Source organism: Hippocampus zosterae, chromosome 9 (genome assembly GCF_025434085.1).
Source record: "Hippocampus zosterae strain Florida chromosome 9, ASM2543408v3, whole genome shotgun sequence".
Classification (NCBI taxonomy): domain Eukaryota; kingdom Metazoa; phylum Chordata; class Actinopteri; order Syngnathiformes; family Syngnathidae; genus Hippocampus; species Hippocampus zosterae.
In genome coordinates this window covers 24,081,362-24,107,064 of record NC_067459.1, presented here as the reverse complement: position 1 = coordinate 24,107,064, position 25,703 = coordinate 24,081,362, and the positions used below count along the sequence as shown (strand labels likewise).

Genomic DNA, 25,703 nt, shown 5'->3' with positions numbered 1-25,703 from the left:
CAAGAGCTACGTTTGCAAAATCACAGACACTTCAGACACTTTCAACCCAACCTTCGAGTCCTCAAAAAAAAAGAAGCTATTTTACACATTGTACACATCAAAGACGCATTGAGGTCTTAATGAAGCTTACGTTTGTGTTTTGTAAACATCAAATACAGCTTGGGGTCTTTTACTGTATGCACTTTGGAAACACCAAAAACAATTCAGCGTTCTCAATGACAACGATGTTTTGTTTGCTAGCATCAAAGACACTAAATGGTCATGAGTGAAGCAAATGTACATGTTTTTAAACACCAAACACACCTGAGTTCCCAGCAAAGCCAAAACACACATTTTGTAAACATCACCCACATCATCAATCTCTGGTTTTATTAATATCACAGAATCTCCACAGATTCAGCATAAAATGTTTTGCAAGCATCAAAGACACGACAAGGTCATTCATCAAGCTAACGAACACATCCTGTATACATTGAAGATGTTTATCGTTTCAAGAACACTGTGCGTTTCCGAAGGAGGCTATTTGTGTGTGTCAGTGCGTGAAAGAGTACGTGCGTTTATGTGCTCGCTAAGCACGTAGTGGAGTCCATTTGAAGTTTTCCCATTAAAAAAAAAAAAAAAAAAAAAGCCACTTCCTCCCCTTTTTTGGTCGCATTTACCGTAAAGTCCCATTGTGACTGAAATTGTGAAACAGACGTCACATTAAAAAAAAAAAATGCAAACAGTTGTGATAAATATCGGGTACTTTTTGGGGAGTGTTCGTGGATTCCGTTATGAGCTTTAATTAATTTGCTAGTTAACATTGTCAGGGTACTTTGTGCTTCATGGAGGATTACAAAAGAGAAAAATGCAAAAAAGAAAAAAAAAAGTGATAAAAGTGTTTATCAGGTGACTTACCGATTCCATGGTGAGAATTTATTAGCATTGGCAAGCTACTTCCTGGTCCAAAGCCTTCCATAAGGTCCTGAAGGTCAGAAGAGTCGCCCTCCATTGTGCCTGAACCAGTCACAACTTTTGGTGAGGATGGGTCGCCGGGAACGGCGTCCGACCTCTCAGGGGACGGCCAGGTCGTGGCAGCTCTTGGATCGGACCCTGACGGCCGCGTGCTGGTTGTTGCGCGCCACCAGGCGGTCCAGAAAGCGGCGCGCTTTCTGGGTGATGCTCTCCTTGCGCTTGCAGGACGCGCCGCGTCTGGACTGCGCCGCGTCCGATCCGCCGGTGCGGCGCAGGCGGATTTGGCGCACCACGCCCTCAAAGAGCTCGCTCACGTTGTGCTGCAGCGACGCCGACGTCTCGATGAACTTGCAGTCGAACACCATCGCGCACGCTCGGCCCTCTGGGGCAAAGGGAACATTTAAACGATCCAGAGTTTGCTCACAAACCGAAGGGACGTGTTTTTTTTTTTCTTCAAAACGTCAAAGGCAATTTGCTCGTGAGTGAAAGTGACTCTGCGACAAACCGAACCCGTCCGTCTCATTTTCTAATCATCGCGTTTCAAGCAACGTAACGTGCGTGTGATTTTGCAAACACCAAAAGGCGATTTAAAGTTGTCAATGAGCTTTTTGTTCAATAAAAGACAATTTTGAGGTTGTCAACAAACTTAACATGCTAATAAAATGTAATTGTCAGGGATGGCAATGGCTAGTGATGAAAAAAAAAGTGGAAAGGGGCGTGGCCTGGGCGGGACAACCAATCACAACAAGTAAGACATGATACACGTCCAATCGCAGGGCTGTTTACAATCGGAAGATGGAAAGACTGATCGGGAGAGCTCGCGAAAACTTGACGATAAGGTACCTGACCCCCCCTAAAAAATTTTCAACGTATTTAGACGATTCACAAAAATGATCAATTTAAGAAATAAAACCGCGGAAAATTGCCATCCCTGAATTGTCGACAAAGTTCATTTTTTTCTCCCTCAAACCATTTTAGGCGGTCAGCGACCAGCATAAACCTCAAAGCATACTTGCGCTCCACGAGCCATTTCTCGGCCAGCATCAAAGAGGTTCACCTTGCAGCGCCACCTCCCTGGAGCGCACCAGGTCGCTCTTGTTGCCCACCAGGATGATGGGCACGTCGTCGGCCGGTCGGCGCCGCCTCAGCGCGATGCAAAGCTCGGCGGCCGCGTCAAAGCTGCAGCGCTCGCTGACCGAGTACACGACGACGTACGCGCTGTCGCGCGGCAGGCACGCCTCGCCGCCCGTACGTCCGTCTTCTTCGTCCTCACACTGGATGGCAAAAAAAAAAACAAACAAACATCCAAGATGTGCATATTTTGGTTAACAATGTTGCATCAATGGTGATTTAGTCATCAAAGAGACTTTTTAATTTTTATTTTTTTTTAAAGAAGGTTGTTTTCATTCATTCATTCATTCATTCATTTTCCGAGCCGCTTGATCCTCACTAGGGTCGCGGGGGGTGCTGGAGCCTATCCCAGCTGTCTTCGGGCAGTAGGCGGGGGACACCCTGAATCGGTTGCCAGCCAATCGCAGGGCACACAGAAACGAACAACCATTCGCACTCACACTCACACCTGGGGACAATTTTTTAGAGTGTTCAATCAGCCTGCCACGCATGTTTTCGGAATGTGGGAGGAAACCGGAGCACCCGGAGAAAACCCACGCAGGCCCGGGGAGAACATGCAAACTCCACACAGGGAGGCCGGAGCTGGAATCGAACCCGGTACCTCTGCACTGTGAAGCCCACGTGCTAACCACTGGACTACCGGGCCGCCCAGGTTGTTTTCAATCATCATCAATGACTATGACGGACGTTCCCATAACAACATCCAAGACGATTTCCACCCATCTTACCGGTTTGTCATTGCTCCACGTATCCAGGATAAGCAGCGTCGTATCCTTGCCATCGACGGTCAGCGTCCTCTCGTACGTGTCCTCTGGGTAAAAAAAAAAAGAGGGGGTGGGGTTGGCGGGGGGGAAAAACACAATGAGTGGGAATGCAACGGGTCAAACTGCTGTCAGAGGCATTGAGGTCAGTCAAAGTCAAAGCAGACGCGTCGGGATCGATTGAACGCCATTGACGTTGGCAGCAATCCGACGCTTGCGTGCAGCCATTTGGCCAAAGTTGACCCCGTGTTTGGTGACGCCGCCGGCGCGCAGCAACCGCCAATCACATTTACAAATGCACCGATGTTATGATTAACTGAGCACGTGACATTTTTTTTTTTGAACTCGCAATTCTCTGATGTGAAAAAAAAAACACATTGGGTTCATTGAGGACTCCAAAAGGTCTTTGAAGTTACGCAACCAACACGCAACGTTCAACTTAGCCGTCTCCTCACCTTCCAGGTGATCGTCTTTGTCGGAGATTCCCGCAAAGATTCCCGCCAGGCTGCTCTTGCCCACGCCGGGGTCGCCTAGCAACGGCACCCTGTTGACACACTCGGAGTCGTCCTCCGAGTCGGAGCTCCACCGCGCCCGGTAGCGCAGGGATGTGTCCCCCAGGTGGTAGGACGCCGACTGCCCCAGGGGAGGGTGCCTGCGCCGGGTGCCGGCGCCACAGGGGTCGGCGCCGCCGCAGGGTTCACGGGCGCAGGGCGGGGGCCGCTGCCGCTGGGTGGGGCGGGCTGGGGTGCTGGCCCGCCGCCGTAGGACCTCCTCCTTCTCTCTCTGGGTGTGGATGCTCATGTTGCTACGGCGACAGCATCAGGACCGCTCGGGCCTGAGCGAATCGATGACGTCACCGTTTGAGGTTTTCACGGTTTGTCGTCTTTTGATTTTTGGCGTGCGCCGACGCTAGGTTAGCCGAAGATTGCCTGACGTTTACCGAACACGTTCAAGAGGCTCGTTGCGCGTCGTCGATGTCGACAAAAATTCATCGGCAGTATCTGGTTCGCTGAAAACTGTCTTTGATATTTATGGGGGAAAAAAAATACCCGTGAGACTTGTTGAAAACTCTGAGATTCATGAAATCGCTTACATTACACTTTTTTTTTTTAAAAACAAAATCCATATCTTTGCTAAAGATATGGATTTTTTGCTTTCGGGGTAAATCGACACATCGTCACACAAACGTAACAATTACGATTCATACGCACAAATATTAGAACATGACTACAAACAATCACTTTCAAAATGACACAAGTAACACATCGATTATATTTTGGAAGTACTGTACTGCAATAATGCCAAGTACGCACAAACGCGCGAAACGATGAAACGTGCCAGAGAAGTCGACAGGTCAACTTTTTCCGTGTCATGTGTGTGATGAGCAACATACCAGATGGTCCGTGAAGAAGAATCTGTGTTCTGTGCGTGTCTTGGAGTTTGTGACTTTGTAACGCAACCCTTCGCCACACTGACCCTGCAAATTTCCACAACAGCTTTAAAAATTCAGCAGCGGAATCACACGCATCCCTCTTGCTCAGTGTATGTGTGTGTGTGTGTGTGTGTGACAGGAGAGGAGAAGCAGATATGCAGGGGGGGGGGGGGGAGTGTGTGTTCAGCAGAGTTGGCTTTGGAAAAATGTTGGTCACTTCCTGTGACCAAAAAAAAAAAGAAAGGAAAAAGTCAGGCGGGATTTGTTGACATGTCTCACATTAATTGCTAACATGTTTTTATTTTCATGCCAGGCTAAAATTAAAAACGCCATCACGTCATGGGACTTGTCCACACAAAGGGAAAACTGCGCCAGACTTAATGAAGAGCATGTTTTGCTTTTGGAAGTTAATAACGTCACACACTCGTAACAATGTCACGTGTCGGAAAGCACTTGAAAAGTTTCCACTCCGAAGAAGCACGGCGTTGGCATGCCGTTCCTGTGGGTGGCGCTGTGACCATGTCCCCAATTTTTTTTTTTGCACTTTATACAAATTCATCACATTTCCAAGATGTTGACAAAACGCCGTCCGCACAGAGAGCACTTTGAAATGTTCCATTCCACAGCATGTCATTGACATGCCAGGCCTGTGGGTGGCGCTGGAGCGGCTTCCGGTTTTGGACTTCACACCAAATGAATTATGTCAAGATGACATTGGCAAAAGGCCTCGTTCGGCCACAAAGCGCTTGAAATGCTCCACTCCGTAGCATGTCATTGACATGCCAGGCCTGAGGGAGGCGCTGTAACGATGCCATCTTTTGGACGTTAAAACGAATTTGAAAGTGAAGACGCCAAAACATGCCTACGGGTGGTCCAGTAACAATGCCATGTTTCGTTTTGGACTTTGAGCAAATGAATCATGTCACGTCATGATAACAATTTGTTTTCCTTCTCACGAGGAAAATACGTGGAAAGCGACGACCGACTCGTAAATCAAGGAAAGAAAAGAATCAGAAGCCAAACAGGTGTTTTAATGCCAAAATTAAATAAACGCAATTCATTCAAAGGTGAACAAATTTATTCCATCTCCCACTGACGACACTGTGAACGATAATATCACCATGACGCAATTTATTTTACGATATTTTAATTCAAAGTTGAATTATATTCAACATCATTTCTACTTCACGAATGACATTTTAGGTCTTTAGTGGGACTTGAATTTCAAACATACTCATAACTTTTTTTTTTTTTAACGGCATTTTTAATGATCAAATAATTATATTTTCTAGAATTAATTATTCAATGACATTTGCATCAGCGTTACGGTAGTTTTAATTCCATGAAGTAACAATGCCATGAAATACATAAAAATGTCACTCGGTAAATAAAGAATTCCATAACTGGAAATGAGGGGAAAAAAGGTTATGAAATATAGAAAATCAAATCATTAGATAGGGATAGATTTTGCATTGTAGTTATTTTACATTTCCCTCAGTCATATTTAGAGGTATTTAAAAGGCTTTATATTTATCTAATTTTGGCACAAACAAAAAATTCCATACATACATTTGACAATAAATAATAATTAAAAAAACAAAACAAAAAAAAACGGTTTAATCGCCCCAAAATGTACACCTAATAAGTGGTTATCGCAACTTCAGACATGAATTAACAATCAACTGTATTGTGCGTAAGATTTAAGAAATGCGGCAAATGAGGAAGGCAAGTGGAACAAAAGCGATCCATTTACAATAACAAAAAAAAAAAGGTAACAAAAAATAGACGTTGTTAAGAAGAGTCGGGGAACCACTTTCTTTTTTTTCTTTCTGCGCGCATGTGTGTGTGTTATAGTACCACCTGAAGTCTTCGGCCAAACACTGACGGGAAGTAATGCTCCGGTTATGATCACATGACTGCTCCCGACATCCGCTTGGCTCAAGCGGCAACTTTCGACACGCCAGCTAACGAGACGGATGGACGTAAGGACGGCTGGCGTCCGTCCGTGCGTGCGTGGGTGCGCGCACGCCTTTTTTTGCGTCAGTGCAGCGAGCATGGCTTGATCTTGAAGACGAAGATGTGAAGGTGGCTGGCGATCTGGTTGCACACGCTCACGCAGTAGCGCACCAGGTCTAACAATGACAGCACCTGCAAAGGCACACCTGCCGTTAGGGCCCTCGCGACGGAAAGTCAGCATTCGTGTCCCAAAAAGGAAAACTTGTTGTAACATATTGGCTTGGTAATGTCAGGGCTTTTTCTCAGACATACAACTTTTCTGGAAAATTATGAAAATTAGACGCTTTTTCTTGGAAATGTCCAATATTCAGCCAAACTAACATTCATTCATTCATTCATTCATTCATCTTCCGAGCCGCTTGATCCTCACTAGGGTCGCGGGGGGTGCTGGAGCCTATCCCAGCCGTCTCCGGGCAGTAGGCGGGGGACACCCTGAATCGGTTGCCAGCCAATCGCAGGGCACACAGAAACGAACAACCATTCGCACTCCCACTCACACCTAGGGACAATTTAGAGTGTTCAATCAGCCTGCCACGCATGTTTTTGGAATGTGGGAGGAAACCGGAGCACCCGGAGAAAACCCACGCAGGCCCGGGGAGAACATGCAAACTCCACACAGGGAGGCTGGAATCGAACCCGGTACCTCTGCACTGTGAAGCCCACGTGCTAACCACTGGACTACCGGGCCGCCCCAAACTAACATGTGTCACATATATTTCTCTCAAAACTAGCCGACTCCTTTTTTTCCTCTCAAAAATATTCACTTTTTTTGGATGACTTTTCCTCCCTTGAAAGTATACAGTTTCTCCGAAAAGCGATCAGATTTTTAAAAGTTCAAACTTCAGTTTTTTAAAAATTTAATTATTTTAAAAATGTATTTTTAATTCAAACCATCCATTTTCTAGTACACATCCGATTGCCAGGTAAATGTCCCACGTTGATTATGAAAAAATGTATGACTTTCTGGAAAATGAGAACTTTTTTCTTTAAAAAAAAAAAAAAAGTCTTATTAAAAAAAAAATATTCTTTCTCATATATAACTTTTTGAAAATGTATTTTTTCATTCTTTCTGCACCTCAGAAATATTTTTTTAAAATGTTGATTTAATTTTTTTTTTATCCAACCGTTGAAAGCGTATAACTTTTAAAACTATAAATCTCTTTTCCACAAACTGCCTAACTTGTCAAAATTAGACTATTTTCTCAAAAACAATGTCGAAATGACTTTATTCTCGTTAGATGATATTTTTAGTCCTAAATCTTTCAATTTGACCCCGCCTCCAAACAACCTACGTGCTTCTACACAACTTAAACCGCCGACTTTTTTTTTTCCGCTCCAAAAACATCCAAGTTAAATTGTTGGAAGGACAAGATTGTTTTGCTTTGTTTTGATCGCTAAGCATGTGATGCCCGCCCGTCAAACTCACCAGCGCGATCCACAGGACCAGGTACTCGTCGATAAAACTATTGAAATACTGATTGAAGAACAGGAGGCCCGGTCCCAGGAAGGCTAAGTCGTGCAGGTGCATCTCGCTTTTTGTCATGTGCGCTACCTGAGGACGACAAGGACAACACCCCAGCGTCAGACAACATTGAACTGCTCTTGGCACTGAGCCTCTTCAGACGGACACCTCCCGACGAGTTTTTGTGGTGTGCACGTGCTCAGTGCAGACTGGGAACTGTAGATGATTCGTGGGCGGGGGGAGGGGGGAGGGGGGGGACCGTCTGTTTGACTTACGACTAATTTATTGGTGATTTTGGCAGAGACGAAGCCAAAGGCCAGGATGTAAAGACACGGGTGTTTCTCAAAGAGCTGGACGGCAGACTTCTTGTAAATCATCACGGCCAGAACGATGACGGAACCAATGTGCAGCACCGGCGACAGAACGCTGGTGCCCTGACAACACGCAAGCACACACAAACACAAAAACGCACAGTAGAAGCGCCAAAAGCGACCGCATGTATACATTTCTGTCAGTAGGGGGCCGCTGTGGATTTTCTCCGGGTGGGCTCGTCATCACACACAAGACATTTGGACAAGCTCGGACCATGCGATGTTGTTGAGTGTCGTTCATCAGTCTAGAATATGGGGTCCAAATTTGGTAGCAATGGGACAAAATTTATAAATAAAATTTATAGTTATTTTTATTTGAAGGAGCACTGGAATGGTCCAACTGTGTAAAATGGCAGCTTCAAACCAAAACGTCATTTCGGGCATGGCTTTGACACTTTTTTTTTTTTGATTGTCTACCCACTAGGGACAAGCAGAGCAAATTTCATCTTGCCGCCGGGACTGAATTCTATAAAGCAACTGCAGCAACTTACAGCTATGGTCGAGCCGTTCTTGCCAACACCTCCGGTGAAGATGACTCGGAAGTAGTTGGTACAGGAGAAGATGGCTCCTAGAAAGGTGAACACAGCAGGAACCATTTTCACCTGGACGTTAACAATCGGAATCTGGAGAGGGGAAACGGAAGCAGAGTTCATTTTCAATGACGCACCGTGTGATAGGGGATTTACCCAAAGGGGTGCGAGAATAGACATTTTCCAAGCTGTGGTGTGCAAATTTTAATCATGACACATGCATTTTTTGGGGGGGTCGGGGGGGATGTTACCCTCCCTGAGGGTTAAAACAAAACGACACCATGACGATGTGAAACTGAAATGACACGTTTCTTATTGTGAAACCTTGTACAGCCACTGGAGGGCGCCAAAGTTTGTGTATCCAAGTTTACACACACACACACATTAAATTCTATTTTCATATTATATATATATATTTTATGAAAATATAATTTTTTTCTGGTGGGGGGAGATCAATCTTTTAGTTGTGCATATCAATTTATGTTTAAAAAAAAGTCCTCTTGGATATTTTTGATATTTTCTCACCAAAATATACTATTATAAAAAAAAGTAAGACTTTTCCTTTGAAACATGCAATTTTTCCTAAACGCTTGATAGATGACACACACAAAAAAATGTATGTTTTTTTTTTTTAAACAGACTGGAAAATGTATTTTTGTTTTTTAGTCATTTTTTTTCCCTACAACATGTATTTGTTCCCCCCTCAGAATAATAATTTTCTTTAAAATTTCATAAGACTCCTCCCAAAAGGTTTCTTGGAAATGTAGATTTTTCCGGACAATAAATTAGAAAGTCGACGATTTTTTTTCTTGAAAATGACTACATTTTTCAAATATTTCACCTCCAAAATTTAGATTTTCTTGACAATGTGTGAATGTCTTTCTTGTAAAAACAAATAATTATCATGATTGTTACGATTACTATTGCTAATTGACAACTTTTTTTTAAGCTGGTGCACGCGAAGTTAGTATGGTCTGTTGTTTTGCATGCCCTTACCAGCGCCTGCCAGAAGGCGGAGCCTCCGAGGGCAGCCAGCAGGTACATGCTTATGATGAAGAGCTGCACTTCGGTCACGTCGATGCTGTGGGACGAGACACCCGGTGTTAGCAAGAGACCCGATGATGTCTCAAAGATCGCCCAGAGTGATTGTGCTGTGGTGCGTGGTACGCTCAGAATGAATCCATCCGGGTCCCGCTCGGAAAACGGGTGGGCAGACAATCGTAAATGTTAACATTGAGTAACACGTGCACCAATAATCGAGACTGAATTTCAGTATCCCTCCCCCCCTGTCTGATCACAATTAGACAAAACGCCAGATTCTTCGGAGTCTCTGAAAGATGATTTGGACCTTCTGATTAAAGTTCACAAAATTTGAACATGCCGCCTTGTTCGCCACACGCAACTATACGGTATCTACTTTTTTTTTTATGTCAAGTCTCTGCATATTAGTAACTCACATGCCGAATCGCAGCGTTCCCGACACGTAGGTCTGCCAGTGGGCGCAGTAGAACATGAACATGCCGGCGAAGCAGCAGAAGAACATCCAGTCGGGGTTGGTGCCCAGCTGCACGGCGATGCTCGTTCCCAACACCACAAACACTACAAAAGTCAAACGGGGCAGCTTCACACACTGCAGAGAAAATGTGTTGCTTCTGCAGAGAATATTCCCGAATCTCCGGCGAGCTGATCTTGATTGCGCAACTTGAAAGTAGATTTTTCGCGGCCATGAAAAATGACCTAAAATGACCAGTTATAAAACGCGCTCTTTTGCTTTTATTGTTATTTGTAATTTTTTTTGCAGCTGTTGCAAAATGGGCTGTATAAATAATGTTGTAATATGACATATTGTACGAATGAAGTAAGAATTCTCGTGGGGAAATTATCTTCAAAACCAAAACACTGTGGTTGTAAAATAATCTAGACCAGCATTTCCTCTGACCCTTTAAAGCAGAATTATTGAATAATAATAACAAATGGTATTTCAATTATTTCAAACAAACTACGGGTTTGAGGCTGGGTGACATTCGGTGCATCTAACCCGTTATGATTCAAATAAAAATAAACCGAGACCACGAGGTCACCCTTTTTTTCCCCCCCAACCGCAAGCAAATAAAAAGCATCTGACCGGTGGAGAGGGAGTCGCAGCCGTGGTCAAAGAGCTCCCCCAGAGGCGAGCTGCTGTTAGTGCGCCTGGCCTGCTTCCCGTCAATGGCGTCCAGCGACTGGTACACGAAGAGGCCCGCGGCGCACATCAGGTACGCCCACAGCGGAGCCTGCCGAGCGTAGCCTTAGTTGGCCATTTTGTCGTGATGCTCAAAGTATAAAAAGCTTCCACAACCCCGACGGGGTTCCTGACCTGCTCGGTGGCGGTGGGGCAGTAGTAGACCAGCACCAGGGTGGTGACGATGTTGGTGGCCAGGCCGATGACGGTGATGAGGTTGGGTGCGATCCAGGCGGGGACGCGAGCCACCAGCCACTCCCAGTAGCGTTGCATCAGAGGCTCCAGCAGCGAGCAGCCTGCGCTGCTGTACCTGCGCGCCACGGCCGCAGCAAATTATCTTCTGGCAACTTGTCTTGCAGCCCGTCTAGGCGGTAACTAGCTGGGCATGCCACAACATCAAATAGCCTTTTTGATCCCGGAAAAAGCCCAGTTGGGCAAATATTGCACCATCGAAACAATTCTGAATGGTCAAATTTACTTATCAGCAGGCCATTTAGGCAGAAACCTACTTTGGGCCTGAACCTACTGCACCCTCAGCTCATTGCGGCGAAGTTGTCAGGTTCTTTGTCCACTGTAAGGACACTACAACATATAATACATATTTTAAAACATATCTGCAACGAATTTTGTTGCTTTCCCGTTACAATTTCTAAAGCAGACCGTTAAGGCGGCAACCACTCGGGCCTGGGACAACATGACAGCGTGATTGATACTTGCAAATGCTAAATTGAGAAAAATCAGCACAGCGCACAAATGTATTCATGATGGGAAGGGGGTGGGGGGGTTATCAGCAGCCTATCTAGGCAGCAAACTAGTTGGGCCTGAAAAACTGCCCGAGGCAGGTTGCAACCAAGTATTACAGGCCATTATGCACAATATTTTGTCTTCCGGTTTCAGTTTGTACTGCAGCCCGTTTAGGCAGCAACCTACTCAGGCCTGCAGCACTGTCACTTAACCGTGTGGTTACCAGTGATTGCTCAATCGAGGAAAATCACACCACCTGACAAACTTCCTCATTGTAAAACGTCAATGGATTTCTCGGAGACCTGTTGCGGCAGTGAGGAAACGAGTTGGACCTGAATAAACGGAACCCTGGGCGGGTTGTAAGCAAGTCACAAAAGTGCATGACGTCTCGAATACTTCAAGACAAAATTAAATTTGTATTGTAAATGACCCTCAAACAGATGTCGTCTGTTCTCATTCCTATTTGTCCAGCAGCCCTACTAGACCTGCAAATTAGTGACATAACCGTGTTGACACCAGTGACACAAGATTACGAGGCGTTTGATCAAACTCCACACGGCTGAAAAACTAGCGTAGACGGCAAATTAGTGTGGTTGTACCTGTGCTCCTCCAGCTTCTTGAGCTGATGCCTGGAGAGGGGGGGTGAGGGCAGCTCGATGAACCTGCGCAGAACTCCGGGCGCCAGCCAGCAGCTCGCCTCCACGCCGGTGCCCGTGCCGGGCTCCCGGTCCCGGACAAGCGCCCGGCGGGAGCGCAGGCCCCCCCCATGCTGCTGCCCAGTCGCACTCATGGAGCCCCGGCTGGCCCGCTGCTCCCAAGTTGGACACCACCTACGGTATTCACAGGACAAAAACATTGACTTCCCCTTCAGCCTCTTTCCAAAACGATTGGGTTTCGTGGCCTGTCAAACGACAACCCGACCAATGTGGAATTTAGGAGGCCGACGCCGTATACGATTTTTAGTCGAACAAATCATGATTTCTATTTACCCAATTAATTTACAGAAAAAACCCGAATGAAATAGCTTGCTTCTGTAATATATATGTTAATCTGACGATTCTTTCATGATACTAATTAATGAAGTCATAAAACGCAATAGTAAGCAAATGTAAAAACGATCGCTGTGCAAGTTTGTCGTGGAAGAAGCGCTTGTAACAGATCTCTCGGTTCGTAAAGGTTACCACGACCTCAACTTGACTTCACGAAAAGGGTCATTTGAATCATTTCGTCCAAACTATACACAAGACTTATCCAAAAGGTCAACTTGCAGAGGTCATAAACGCTGCTTGCAGCTTGTCAACAAACCTCAGCAGAGCGAGCGACTAGCTTAGCTTTAGCCTCGCCGCTGATGTTGACCATTAGCATTAGCATCTGCTCGACGAGCCGCCACCTCACAAGCCCGCGCGGCCAATTTATTCGTTCTGGGACCACTCCCACGCGGTTATGACATGGCCGTTTTACCACGCTAGGCGCTGCCCTAACGACGCCGCGAAAGCCACGTTTGCGGGAGAGGATGACAGCCGAGAAGAAAGTCGTGCCCTCCCGGTGGGCGCCGGAGTTAGCCTCGCGTGCTAACAATCCGCAGACGGATGGGCGTACAGACCTACACCGAGAGCCGCGGAAGGTCCGACGGGTGACCGAAGGTTCTTCACACCGACGCGCTGGAGTCCCCAACGGCGGTCGCTGGAGCGAAGCTTCCGAGGTCTGCCTTTCCTCCGGCTTGTCAGAACAGAGTCGGCGAATTTGTGGCGTGTGCCGATGAGTAGAAAAAAAAAAAATCTGCACCGAGCGAGCGTCCGCCCGGTACCGCTTCAGTGTCACTCCGTTAGAAATCTCGCGTTGTTTACAACGAGATGCAAAAAATTGCGCCTGATTTTAGACTTCAAGGCACAGGTCACGTCATACAACGTGTCTGTAAAATGTCATTTATTTTAAATTAAAAATGTTAATGTGCGTTACTGTCAATGCATTTAATTTAAGAAAAAAAAAAGAAATCCAACATTAAAATCAAATTGAAACGATTCCTTGTTTCAATCGTTATTCTGTTCATTTAATTGTTCAATTTTGGATGTCTTAATAAATGAGAAGGACTTTTTAAGATAGTTTTAAAATATTTAAATTAAACTAAAAGTGACATCATTAAAACAATTTAGTTCCACGATTTGCACTTACCGGTAGTTTCAGTTCATTTTTTGGAAATACATAAATAGAAGAATACATTTTTAAACTTTCCAGGATTCCCATAGTTGTCCCATCAATCCCATCAAAGTTTTTTTTTTTTGGTGTCTCTCTTTTTTTTTTGTTGCTTTGAGCACCTTTATTATCTCACATTATCAACAATCTTCAGCGTTGTCACTTGATCTTTTTCCTGAATAAGACAATTGGACCAAAGAGCCGCCACTGGTGCTAAAACCAATTTGACATGGTCGCCAAAGCGTGAAATTGCAGCTGCTGGCTTCTGTCATGAGACACAGCGCACACAGCAATTTTTTTGTTGTTGTTTTGATTTTAACGCACAGACGTTCATAATAATCTTGAATACAATTCTTGAATATAATTGCTGTATTGTTTTGTTTGTTGGTGACGGGAACATGACAACAGATGACAAATGATGGCTTATTTCTGCATAAAAGGTCTTGTTTACAGCATTCCCATGCAGACAAAACTTGACATATGTAAATCATACACTAGATACACTATACTATAACTCAATTACCACTCTCAGGTAGTTCATACAAAACTGTCTTCAGGCAATCATATAGGTAACCTATTTTGGGGGGGATTTTTCTTTGCAGGAATTCTGAATCTATTCTTGTTTTTTGGCTCACTCATCAGGGTTCCATAATAATAAAAATAGGAGTATAATATAATCAGCGTCCAAAATCCATTTAGGGGACACATGCCGCCATTTCTGATCAACATTTGCTGCTGACTAGAGTAATCAAAGACATATTTGATCGTGACACCCATACAGTAGATTACACCGACTCTTTTTATTTTAACGTGAATTGATTATGAATTGGGGTACTGGTAACGCATCAGAAAATAAGCAAATGTCTTATTGAATTCAATACGAAGATAATCAGTCTGCTTTCGCGAGAGGCCACAGAAATTGGAGGGCGAGTTCATAAATAGCTCGAAATGCTTCATTGATGCACTTTAAGAAGATGTGCGCACGGGCGCAACTGCCTTCAGTCCCTTTCGAATTTTTCACCCACTGCCCCCCCTCAACTAAGTTGCAGTCCGGTCTTGGTGGGGCCGACGGCTTTAGGCCTCTCGCTGGGCCACGCGTGTCCCGTAAGGATTGTTGAAGAAATTACTGAGGAAGTTGTGTACCAGAGAGGCCACATCGGGGTTGACCTCGGCATCGGAGGCCTTTCGGGGTACCGGCGCGGCTGGCGCCAGCGAGCGAGTCTGGGCGGTATGCAGCCCCTCCATGGCCCCCGACAGCCAGATGAGCCGCTTGAGGCTTTGGATGTTGCGGCCACGGTCGTGCATCAGCTGGTGTTCGGCAACCGCTCGGCGACTACAAGCACAAGAAAACACGACGATAAATCTCCACAGGCATTTTCCTCTTTGAGGTATTTACGTCAAACACCGGTTAGTTTTCAATTCATTAATCCACAGCCCTTTTCGTGCATTTTGACAAGGGCTGGGACAGGAGCGATACCGAGCGTTGGTATCGGGCCGGTTCCAGCCTTATTTAAAGGTATCGAGAAATTATGGAGGCTGCCGATACCAGTCACCGATACTACTCCAAAATAAATCTGACATTGAGCAAGTCCTCTTCGGCAGTATTTGCCGTTATACTGCAGCAGTTTGACACATCACTTTTCCTCCTCCTCTCCATGAAATGCACATCCTCATAGCTGACAACGAGGCGCTCTAAAGTGGCCACACCAGTGAAGATGTATTTTCAGGGTGTGAAAAGCGAGTTAACACCGCGTCACAACGGCGCAACTCGTGTGTCGGCGTTACCTCTGGTTCTGCTCGCAGAGTCCGGCGGGGAAGACCACCAGGAGCATAAAGAACGCCAGCTGCCGCATGGGGGTGTGACACATCTGCATCTTCTGACAGCAAAAGACAAAACCGAGCTACTTTGTTGAATTGTATATTCATTGTGAAAAAAAAAAGTATTTTTTCCTCTCGCATTCCAAAAACATTCATGGCAGGTTAATGGAACGCGCTAAATTGTACCGAGGTGTGAGTGTGAGCGTGGATGGTTGTTCGTCTATGTGTGCCCTGCGATTGGCTAGCAACCGATTCAGGGTGTCCCCCGCCTACTGCCCGGAGATGGCTGGGATGGGCTCCAGCACCCCCCGCGACCCTAGTGAGGATCAAGCAGCTCGGAAGATGAATGAATGAATGAATGAATAGACTGTACTAAATTTCAATTTCCGCGATTTCTTCTCGTGGGGGACAAAAATGAACACATCAAAAAGTAAAGACTCCCTGCCTTGCTCCTGCTGTGAGAAGCATTGCCCCCAAATCAATCAAAACTTCAAATATCCATGTTTTTTTTTTTCTCCAAATCTGCCTCTGTGGTAATGAAAGTGTACTCACGTGATGGTGACAGCCGCCCCTTTGATGGAAAATGCAGACATCTCGACCTCCAGACCTTTTATAAAGCAGCTCGAACACAAACACACACACACACACACACACACACACACACAGACACACACGTACGCGCGCAAACACATGCTCACGCACATACACACTCGCATCATCAGATCGAATGTTTGAAAAGGGTGATTTGTCTATTGTGTGCTTAAACCTATAGAGAAGCAGTGTGGAAGGGATGTGACTAATTCCTGGGTACGAATTTGAGTGAGTGATGAAAGTCGGAAATGCTTGTCGCTCGGTGATGCCGGCGGCTAATGAAGCCAAGGTGAACAGTCGCCGTGACGACCGGGCTCCTCGGGCCGGATGGGTTTCCCTTCTGCAGAAATGTCGGGTCCAGCAACGTAGGGAACGCAATTGTACGTCAGAAGCCATTTTGAGGCGAGAGAGGAGGAAGCAAAATGAATGCGGTAGTGGGAGCCAAGAACAAGCTATCGGGCACGCGTGTCAAAAAGGTTCCGCTATCGATGAGCCAGCGGCACCGTCAATGGCATGCGGAGGCGGACGCGCTTAAGAGGATCGGCCGCGTGGCCCGACGCCGCTGGGACGCGCGTTTGACTCCCACCAATGAGGTGGAGCGAACAAGGCGGATGTGGCAATCCATTCATCCGACCATCCACCCATCAATCATCTATTCATCGCCACGCCTATCTCTCCGTTCATCCATCCATTTATTCATACCGTCCATTGAGTCAGCCTTCACTCTGAACATCCACTTTTCCATCCATCCTTCTACATTCGTCTGGCCTTTTTGGTCATGGCCTTTCTTCCATCTATTCAGGCGTCATCCAGCCATTAATTAATTCATCCACCCTGTCTGCCAGTTTCATCCATCCATCCATTTCAGGCCACCATCAATGTGTCCATTGACCATCCTTCATCCGTCCGTTTAACATTTATTTGTCCATCCATTCATCCTCCATCCATCTGTCTGCCAATCATCACCCTTCTGTGGCTTCGTTCCTTCCATCCATCCTTCATTCGTGCGTGCGATGGTGTGAAGATCCTCTCCAACCACGTTGCAGTATCGATTTGGCCTATATCTCGCAACAGGCTGACCTCACCCGCCATTTTTTTAAAACTCGGTCATAATTGTAGATGACCACAAGGTGGCAGTAAAAAACGTCGATCGCCCGGAGGAGAAGCGTCAATGAAATTCAAATTATGAGCGTGCATAAGTGTATTCCTGTGTGTGCCTGTGGTTTTTTTTGTGTGTGTCCATGAGTGTTTATGATTGTTTCGTGTGCTTGTGCGTGTGTGTCTTTGCATATGTATGCGCATATTCTTGTGTCTGTGTGAGCGTTCATGACTGCTCGTGTGCTTGACTGTGTGAGCATGAGCGAGCGTTTACGACGGTGATTGTATCGAAAAGAAAACAAACTTGTCACTGGTACTTCAAATTCCAATGGCTTTATTTTCTGTATATAGATTTGTATATTTATTTATATATATATATATAATACATGGACGTGAATGAGACAATTCAGTCGCTTGATTATCATCTTTTTTTTTTTTGTTCAAACAACATGACAGTACAGAGAAGGAAAGAATGCGAGAAGCGAGCAAGGCATTCCACGTGATCAGAGTACACCACAGCAAAGAAAACCTGCGCGTATGCGTGTGTGGGTACGTGTGTGTTAGCGTGTATGCGAGTGTGACTTCATCTTCGTGTGCGCGTGTGTGTGTGTGAAGTGAGAGAAGCCGTGTTATGTGAGTGCATTTGAGTCCAACTACGCGCGTGAGTGTACTTGTGAGGCGATGTTTAAATGTGTGTTAGACTGTAAGAGAACACGTGTGTGAGCGTTTAACTGTACGAATGTAAGCGAGCACATGTATTTGCGTGTGTATTTGTTCGTGTGAGCGTCAGTGTGTATATTTCTGTGTGTGTTTGCTGGCGGCGGGATGGGACGTGACCATGTTCCATAATTAAAGCAAACAGGAAGTGATGAATCGCAGACAGGAAGTGATGAAACGATTACGCGTGACACAAACAGGAAGCGACGGACCTCCAAATAAGGAAGTTCCCTGGTGACATTGGCCGTTTTAGTGTGCTACAAGCAATTTTTTGTTTTTTGAAATGCATATTGTTCAACGAAACAATGCCCCCGTCGTTTTCCTTGTATTAAAAGGCTTGGATTCCTAAAGTTTGAAAAAAACGTTTTTTTTCTTTAAAAAACCTTTCCGGAAACGGGGGCCATAGCACTGAAAATGTCACAAATGTGCCAAAGCGCATTAATCGTCCACATCAGTATACTAACATAGAAGATACGGATGTTGTTTTAACAATCGTAAATTAGTGCACCAATAGAAGCATCGTAAACCTTGGAATGTCAGTCACTAATCTTATCTAATCTTGACACGCTAGCATGATTTGGACCACGTTCTGCGGCCATGTTTGGCCATTGTAAATTAGTGAGCTAGCATGGGAAACGTTGCCTTACAAGAAAGTTGTAAAGGTAATATAAAGACATGAACATTAACATTTGTGACCGATATGAAACAGAACATATAAGTAACGGTTGGTTAAACTAGTCCCAAAAGGGTCTATGAGAAATGTCAAGTCAAGTCAACAGTATTTATAGAGCACTTTCAAACAGCCATCGCTGCATACAAAGTGCTGTACATGCAGCGATTTAACATATCACACTAACATCGCAAGACATGATAACAACGACAAGACAGATCGATTGATGCTGACATGAACATAAAAACTAAACAAGCGACAACATTCACCCACTTAGCGTGATGGAGACCAGATGTTTTGATTGGAGAACAATTGGTTGACGGTTTGTGAGGCTGTTAGTTGAGCTATTTTAGCACTATTAAGGAAGGAAATAACAGAAAAAGCGTAAAAACCTTCATCTTGGGAAAACATTAAAAAAACTATATTTCTCTTGAAAATTAATGCCATTTAAATAAAGCTTTTTTTACGCCCCCTCTAAATTCTACAACTCTAATCTCATAGATGTTTTTTTTAAATCAGGGTAAAACAAAAAGAGAAACAGAACATAAACATGTTCTTGTTTTATTAAAATTGTCATTAAGATTTTTGTGAGATTTTATTTAGAAAAGAAAAATCACAATTTAATCGCTTAACCTTTTCAGGGAGAGTGTTTACTACAGTGGATAGCTTATCATGTTATTAGGTTACAGGAAAGGGTTAATGCCACACACAAAAAAAAAAAAAACGGATTGATGCAAATTTAGGGAGGAATTGAAGGCTTTAAGAGTGATCAATTGACCTATCGTGCATGTTTTAGAACGTGGGAGGAAACCGGAATCCCCGGAGAAATCCCACAAAGGCATGGGGAAAACATGCAAACTGGTCAGAAAAAGGCTCAGGCCTGGAATCAGACCCTGCGCCTCTGTACTGCGAGGCAAACGTGTTAACCAGTCAATCATCGTGCCGCCTTGGGAGGAAACAGTCCCACATTAAAAAAATTATCATTTATTTCAATACACGTGTAATCTTTTTCAAGAACAAAAATGACAATTTTGAACTTTTTTTTTTGCTTCGAGGAAAAATAATCAAACTTTGCAAAATCCGAATTTTTTTCTTGTAAGTTTTCAGATGAAAAGAAAAATTGTCAAATGATTAGTGATCATGATTATAATTAGATTTGAAACTTGAAATGTTTTTTTTTCCCTTTAAAAAAACCCTCAACCAAACAGAAAATATTGGTGTTTTTTAAAAAAATCGATTCCAGCTCCAGCCTCCCTGTGTGGAGTTTGCATGTTCTCTCCGGGCCTGCGTGGGTTTTCTCCGGGTGCTCCGGTTTCCTCCCACATTCCAAAAACATGTGTGGCAGGCTGATTGAACACTCTAAATTGTCCCTAGGTGTGAGTGTGAGTGCGAATGGTTGTTTGTTTCAGTGTGCCCTGCGATTGGCTGGCAACCGATTCAGGGTGTCCCCCGCCTACTGCCCGGAGACGGCTGGGATGGGCTCCAGCACCCCCCGCGACCCTAGTGAGGATCAAGCGGTACGGAAGATTCTTAGGACTTTTCAAGCAATCACCCAGTCTACGACTCATCCTGTCAAATGCCGATTTGTCTCGCAAAATCTATCTATTGCTTTTTCATCGGACCCGATTGGTCGAGGGTCAAACGGTTGTCCTCCAAACGGTGGGACGGTAAGGTAGAGTGACGGGAGGGATGGGGAATATCAGCCTTTGTGTGCTCGGGATTGACAGGAAAACAAGTCAACATTTGGGATGTTCCATTCCATACAAAAAAAAAACATGAACAACACACGACATTGAACACTCAACACTTAATTGGATCCAAATGCACTTGTTCTAGTGTTTTTGTTTTTTTCCGTGTGTGTGTGTGTGTGTGTGCGTGCTTGCGTGTTTTGTGTGTGTGGAGGCAGGATCAAGTAGTGGCTCAAGGGGACATGGAACACGACGCAGCCAATCGCACCAGGTTGGACATATTGCTTTTTAGAAACACGGAAAAATGATGGGTAGGTAATATTATACATCATGCATGCCACACAGATGATTATGCTGTTTATAAAAAAAAAAGAAAAGAATAATCATAACACCTACCATCACGCACCTAATTGGATCATCATCAGTAGCATCGTTAGCACGGAAAACAAGTCTTTTTTACCATCGACTGAGAATGTATCGATATATTTACATCTAATATATATATATATGTATAGACACACATACTAGATATAAATATATGGATGTGATATAGAAAAGTATTTTTTTTTTTTTTTTTTAGAGAAAAGGCAGGTTTCTTTTCTGTGCCCGATGTGGATATTTCAATCATGTTCATGGAATTTTCCAGTCACATTCTGATTATTATGATTTTTTTTTTTTAAGAGGCAAGCAAGTCCAACACGATGGGCGCCCTTTGTTTGGTATGGCGGGCAGTGGGGGAAGAAGGAAAAAAATAGGTGGGTATCAGTACTTTGGCAGGATTATTATTGTTATTTTTTAAAGCATGATGATCACATTTGTGATGTGTTATTTACATAGTACTGTACCTCCTGCAGGGGGGACTGATGGTCATGTCAGAAAACACACACACACACACACACACATACTGGATTCCTTGTCCATGTAAAATGGCCGCCAAGAAGTTGTCCCGCCGCAGGGTCCGACCCCTTTGACATGAGTCAAGAGTTTGGAAAGATGCAGTCGCCATGGCAAATAGTTTGGAGATCAGCTAGATTTTTGAAGATGTTCATTGCCACAGAGATCCTGTTTGGTGAGATGCTCCTCCTGTTGCCTGGGCGACCGTTTGGCGTTTCTCAAGTCGCTGGCAATGTTTGGAAGTTGGCGAGATGTTTCCGTTGCTGTGGCAAGGCTATTTGGTGTTCCTCGAGATGCTGTCGACATGGTGATGTTTGGAGGTTGGCAAGATCCTTCGGTTGCCGTGGAGGGACCGTTTCAAGCTCATCAAGATGGTGTCGTCGTGGTGATGTTTTTGGTGGCTGTAAAACGCTTCCGTTGCCATGGAGATGTTTGGAAGTTGCCATCACCGAGGAACTGCTTGAAGATTCTTATGTTCGACATTGCGGTGTTGGTTTAGATGCTTCCATTGCCATGGCGATGCTCTAGGAGATCCCAATGACACCATCAACATGGTGATGCTCATGTTGCCCTTGTGACACTCTCAAGATGTTCTTGTTGCCATGGTGATGCTGTTTAAGACACACTTGTCACCGTGGCACAAAGTTTGTATATCGGAGAGATGCTGTCGCCATGGCGTTGTGTGTAGATCCACGAGATGATGCTGTCGTCATGGTGATGTTTACAATGCGCTTGTTGCCCGGCAATGAGGTTTGGCATCAATAGGAAAAGGGGACTTCTGGTCGGCTCCTGAGGCAGGACGGTGGCCAATCGGAACTTCGGCATTCCGACCGAGCAGAAAGTAAACAAGTCACTGACGCGGGTATGTGTGTGTTGTAACCATGGCAACACAACACGTGGCAGCAACATCAAAGAGAACGCGAGAGGGCGGGGGCAAACAAACAAAGACGTCATGGATGGAGTGTCACTGATGACTTACATATTCTCCAAAATATTAAAAAGTTGTGAATATAAAAATACACAAAAAGTCATAAAAAAATGAGCAACACATTTTGATATGAAACGCATGCAAAGAGAGAGAGACTCCCCGCATTGCCGTCAAGCAGGAAGTGGGGCGAAAATGAGCGGGAATCTCTTCGTGTAAACATCATACAGCTCCTTGGAGAGACTCTGGCGGCAGTAACGGCCGAGGTTGTTTTTTTTTCCGGGCTGAAAGTCCCCCCCCCCCCCCACCCACCCAAACCCCCTCTCCAAAAAACACCAGGCTCTAGTGACTATGGCTCTGTATTACATAGAGAAAAACAAAGGGGTAGTCGCCTCAGACACAAACATGGCAGGATTCCTTCTCTCCACGGCCAACTTGAGTTTGTGTCCACTCAGTTTGAAAGACCAGGGAGGGGATAAAGACGACACAAAACAGTTTGTCTTTTAACATACAATGATGGCTGAGCGTGTTCACAGAAACGCCAACTTGCTGTCAGCTGGCAGGAAGCTTTGATTTTCACTGACTAGCGCGCTTGATGGCTTTCAAATAGCGAGATGTGTCGAACGTATTCGATTGTGAACTAGCGTGTTCTCGCAAATGTGACTTTAAGCTAGCAGGCTAACGTGTTCAACTTTGAAGGAGCACAATGCCGCTCAACGTTTGACTGAAAAAGCACCATGTCGCCAACACATTTGACGTTCAATTAGCGTGCTCACAAGGTTTGATCTCTTTCAACCAACGTGATGTGACTAATGTGTTTGACTTCGAACCAGCGCGATATTGGTCACGTTAAACTAGTTGGCTAATATGTTCACGTTTAAAACAAAACAAAAAAAAATGGCAAGAAAGTTACACATAAAACCTGCATGCGAAAAGGTTTGATGCTTTCAACTAGACGATGGTACCATCAAGTTTGACTTTAATGATAACCTTAAACTACTACGCAAAAGTGTTTGAAAGTGTGACGATTCTCACGAGTTGGATCTTAACTCCAACACTAAAATGACTAGTGGAAAAAAATATATATATAACCAGTGAGCTACGATGTTAGACTAAAACATAGATGCTGAAACCTTTATTTAAAACAAGCGCAATCGCTAAATTATCCGCCGAGTGAAAAGGGGAAACTTACTTGTTTCATGACTTAATCTAGCGAGATGTTGCTAACTTAATTGATTTTAAACTAGCATGCTTAGATGTGTGACTTTAAACTATTGTAATGTTGCTACCGTGCTGACTTTTAAACTAGCACGGCAATATGTTTGACAAGAAACTCGCCCAATGTCACGAATGTGTTTGACTTAAACTAACGCGCTGAAATTTTGTGATGACTCTAAACCGGCAAGCTAAAATGTCTGGCTTTAACCTAGCGTGTTCAGTGCCCTTATACTAGCATCCTGTTGTGTTTTGAATTCAAAACAGCTCAGTGTCACCAACATGGTTGTTGACTTAACTAGCATGCTAACGTGTTTGATTATTACTGAATTTAAAATTATGCTAACACGCTTGATGACTTTTGATGACAATAAAATGTTTAGCTAGCATGCGAATATATTTGACTTTAAACAAGCATGGTAGCATGCTGAAATGAATTTGATCGGTAGCAACTAGCCCATTGTTGACATTACATTACTGCTTAATAATGAAGCCGCTAACAGCCACACTAGCACGCTAGCTCACGCCAACAGCTACTTCCTGCAGACAGAATGTGGACAAGTCGGCGAGCACTGGACCACAATGACCAAACATTCATTTCTGAGTTAGCATGCACTGCAACACTGATAAAACACATCATGCACGCCCCTCCCGCCACCCCCGCCCACTAATAACCCCACCGGCCCTCACCCATCCCTGCTGCCATTTTCCGATTTGATCGTCCACCATCATTTTCAGTATAAACATTCTGTCTTTCAACATGCAAACAGCAAAAAAACAAAAGAGACGCTAACAAGGAAAACGGTTTTCTTTGAAGACTGCAGTAGTGTGACACAACAAAGAACATTCGTTAGAGAGTGAACAGAGAAGAACAAAAATCTAAATGCCTGGGAAAAAAAAATCAATAATCTCCGTTAGCCTTTAGCGGAAGCATATGTACACGATCACTGCACTTGGGTTTTTTTTGTTAGTTTTTTTTCACGGTCAAGTACAGTGCTGTTTTTTTCATTGTTTTTGTTGTTATACCGACATGCTGCTGACAACCCGCTAAAGCACCTCACAAGGAGTTTTCATTACTAAAAAAGGTTGGCGAGAAATCTGAGTGGTGGGATTAGTGTTTTGACTTTTTGTTATTGTTGTTTTTATCCACATGCTAACGACGTGCTAATGCTAAAACACAGCGAACAAGTAATTTTAACAGTTAGAAAAATTGTGGGAATTTTGCCACCCGTGTGTTGGGGCATGAGTTTTTGACTTAGCTAACAACCCAGGGCGAGGAATTCTTCCCAACGTGTTTGCGGAATGTTGAGGAAAATTCTTTACTTAATTTTTTAGGCACATGCTAACAACTTTTTGTGTTTAGCCACAAGCTAACAGCCCCATAACATCGAAAAACTGCGGATGAGAGAATTTTTGCGGCTGAAAAATGTCAGGAATTAGTTTTTGACTCATTTTTCGCTAACAAGAAACTATGAAGAATTCTTCCATGTGTCACAGAATTGACAAGGAATTTTCTTGACTTGTTGTTAGCCACAAGCTAACAATTTGTTGTTTTTACTTGCAAGCTGAGAACCCCACTTACGATAAAAACAAGTGATGGAGGATTTTTGCTGCTAAAAAATATCAGCAATGAGGTTTTGACTTGTTAGCCTGATGCGCACAACTTGGTTTTAGCCACATGCTAAAAACTGTTAACAGTGAAAAACTTCTGACTGGAATATTCACAAAAAAAAACTCAGGAATGAGTGTTTGACTTGATATTGTTAGCCACCTGCTAACATTGTTTTTTTGTGGTTAGCCACATGCTGCTAACAAACCACAAAAGCTGTTCATGACATATTTCCGCTGCTAAAATAAAACAACGGAGACGTGTGTGGCGGGAATTCTGCCACTGAGTGAGAAAGGGGAAAAAAAGACGATGGTGTCAGAGTGAGACAATGGTGACGATGACGAGGAAAGAGGAGTAGGAGGAAGTTTAAGCGGTTGACGAGGTGGAATCTCCCAGCATAACAGAGGAGGACAAGGACGAGGAGGTTCCCGGGAGGGTTTGAATCTCTTCTCCTGACTCCTCAATGGGCGGGATGCGAGCTTCCTCCTCGGAGAGCGGGACAAACTCGGGATGAGCCATGAAGCTGTGAATGGAGTTACGCGACGCTGGACTCTCAAGACCTTCGTACAACGAGCTCCGGAATGCGTTCACCACCTTAATCTGAAGAGGAAAAAAAAAAAAGGACATATAAGTATGTTAGAGAGTGTTTTTTATTTGTTTTGC

At 44.4% G+C, this 25,703-nt stretch overlaps 4 protein-coding genes and 2 long non-coding RNA genes across 11 annotated transcripts in view; 1 reads left to right on the top strand and 5 right to left on the bottom strand.

Annotated features, from left to right (window-relative positions):
- Positions 1 to 332: 332 nt before the first annotated feature.
- Positions 333 to 5,108, bottom strand: LOC127607734 (GTP-binding protein REM 1-like). The gene is made up of 5 exons (XM_052076361.1): positions 4,240 to 5,108; positions 3,302 to 3,681; positions 2,814 to 2,896; positions 2,012 to 2,228; positions 333 to 1,336 (listed from the first exon to the last, which is right to left on the bottom strand). The coding sequence occupies exons 2-5, from the start codon at positions 3,645 to 3,647 to the stop codon at positions 1,053 to 1,055; spliced, it is 930 nt and encodes a 309-aa protein (XP_051932321.1). The 5' UTR covers positions 3,648 to 3,681; positions 4,240 to 5,108; the 3' UTR covers positions 333 to 1,052.
- A 180-nt stretch (positions 5,109 to 5,288) lies between these two features.
- cept1b (choline/ethanolamine phosphotransferase 1b) lies at positions 5,289 to 13,470 on the bottom strand. Of its 2 annotated transcripts, none has more exons than XM_052076322.1 (10): positions 13,226 to 13,470; positions 12,222 to 12,452; positions 11,014 to 11,188; positions 10,783 to 10,930; positions 10,115 to 10,256; positions 9,654 to 9,738; positions 8,619 to 8,750; positions 8,032 to 8,190; positions 7,721 to 7,846; positions 5,289 to 6,426 (listed from the first exon to the last, which is right to left on the bottom strand). In XM_052076322.1, the coding sequence occupies exons 2-10, from the start codon at positions 12,410 to 12,412 to the stop codon at positions 6,319 to 6,321; spliced, it is 1,266 nt and encodes a 421-aa protein (XP_051932282.1). In that variant the 5' UTR covers positions 12,413 to 12,452; positions 13,226 to 13,470; the 3' UTR covers positions 5,289 to 6,318. The 2 variants fall into 2 exon arrangements, with proteins under 2 accessions (XP_051932282.1, XP_051932283.1); XM_052076323.1 differs by having other exon boundaries at positions 13,230 to 13,470.
- Positions 6,510 to 7,281, bottom strand: LOC127607763 (uncharacterized). The gene is made up of 2 exons (XR_007964140.1): positions 6,992 to 7,281; positions 6,510 to 6,610 (listed from the first exon to the last, which is right to left on the bottom strand). It is a non-coding gene; the product is annotated as an uncharacterized LOC127607763 (long non-coding RNA).
- A 431-nt stretch (positions 13,471 to 13,901) lies between the features above and the next one.
- On the bottom strand, positions 13,902 to 16,736 carry pth4 (parathyroid hormone 4). Its single transcript, XM_052076377.1, has 3 exons — positions 16,186 to 16,736; positions 15,601 to 15,692; positions 13,902 to 15,148 (listed from the first exon to the last, which is right to left on the bottom strand). The coding sequence occupies exons 1-3, from the start codon at positions 16,618 to 16,620 to the stop codon at positions 14,890 to 14,892; spliced, it is 786 nt and encodes a 261-aa protein (XP_051932337.1). The 5' UTR covers positions 16,621 to 16,736; the 3' UTR covers positions 13,902 to 14,889.
- Positions 16,737 to 19,782: 3,046 nt separating this feature from the next.
- Positions 19,783 to 20,453, top strand: LOC127607761 (uncharacterized). Its single transcript, XR_007964137.1, has 2 exons — positions 19,783 to 19,928; positions 20,218 to 20,453. It is a non-coding gene; the product is annotated as an uncharacterized LOC127607761 (long non-coding RNA).
- The window catches only part of LOC127607702 (plasma membrane calcium-transporting ATPase 1-like), a 57,960-nt gene continuing 52,491 nt past the window's right edge, over positions 20,235 to 25,703 (bottom strand). For 3 of the 5 annotated variants that reach the window (XM_052076281.1, XM_052076276.1, XM_052076279.1), the window contains one exon: positions 20,235 to 25,640. In XM_052076281.1, coding sequence (XP_051932241.1) covers positions 25,407 to 25,640 — 234 coding nt within the window. In that variant the 3' untranslated portion in view covers positions 20,235 to 25,406. The remainder of the gene's footprint in view (positions 25,641 to 25,703) is intronic. The other 2 variants (XM_052076278.1, XM_052076280.1) reach the window with 1 other exon arrangement.

Excerpts from the sequence above, each read along its gene's own strand:
- pth4 (XM_052076377.1), bottom strand. The coding sequence starts at position 16,620 with ATGGCTTCTGACGTACAATTGCGTTCCCTACGTTGCTGGACCCGACAT. Across the intron at positions 15,693-16,185 it reads GGGGCGGCTGTCACCATCAC|AAGATGCAGATGTGTCACAC; the intron begins GTGAGTACACTT and ends TTTTGCTGTCAG. Across the intron at positions 15,149-15,600 it reads CTCTGCGAGCAGAACCAGAG|TCGCCGAGCGGTTGCCGAAC; the intron begins GTAACGCCGACA and ends TTGTGCTTGTAG.
- cept1b (XM_052076322.1), bottom strand. The coding sequence starts at position 12,412 with ATGAGTGCGACTGGGCAGCAGCATGGGGGGGGCCTGCGCTCCCGCCGG. Across the intron at positions 8,751-9,653 it reads CCGCCTTCTGGCAGGCGCTG|ATTCCGATTGTTAACGTCCA; the intron begins GTAAGGGCATGC and ends TCCCCTCTCCAG. Across the intron at positions 8,191-8,618 it reads AGAACGGCTCGACCATAGCT|GGCACCAGCGTTCTGTCGCC; the intron begins GTAAGTTGCTGC and ends GCGTGTTGTCAG.
- LOC127607734 (XM_052076361.1), bottom strand. The coding sequence starts at position 3,647 with ATGAGCATCCACACCCAGAGAGAGAAGGAGGAGGTCCTACGGCGGCGG. Across the intron at positions 2,897-3,301 it reads CAAAGACGATCACCTGGAAG|AGGACACGTACGAGAGGACG; the intron begins GTGAGGAGACGG and ends TTTTTTACCCAG. Across the intron at positions 1,337-2,011 it reads CAGGGAGGTGGCGCTGCAAG|AGGGCCGAGCGTGCGCGATG; the intron begins GTGAACCTCTTT and ends CCTTTGCCCCAG.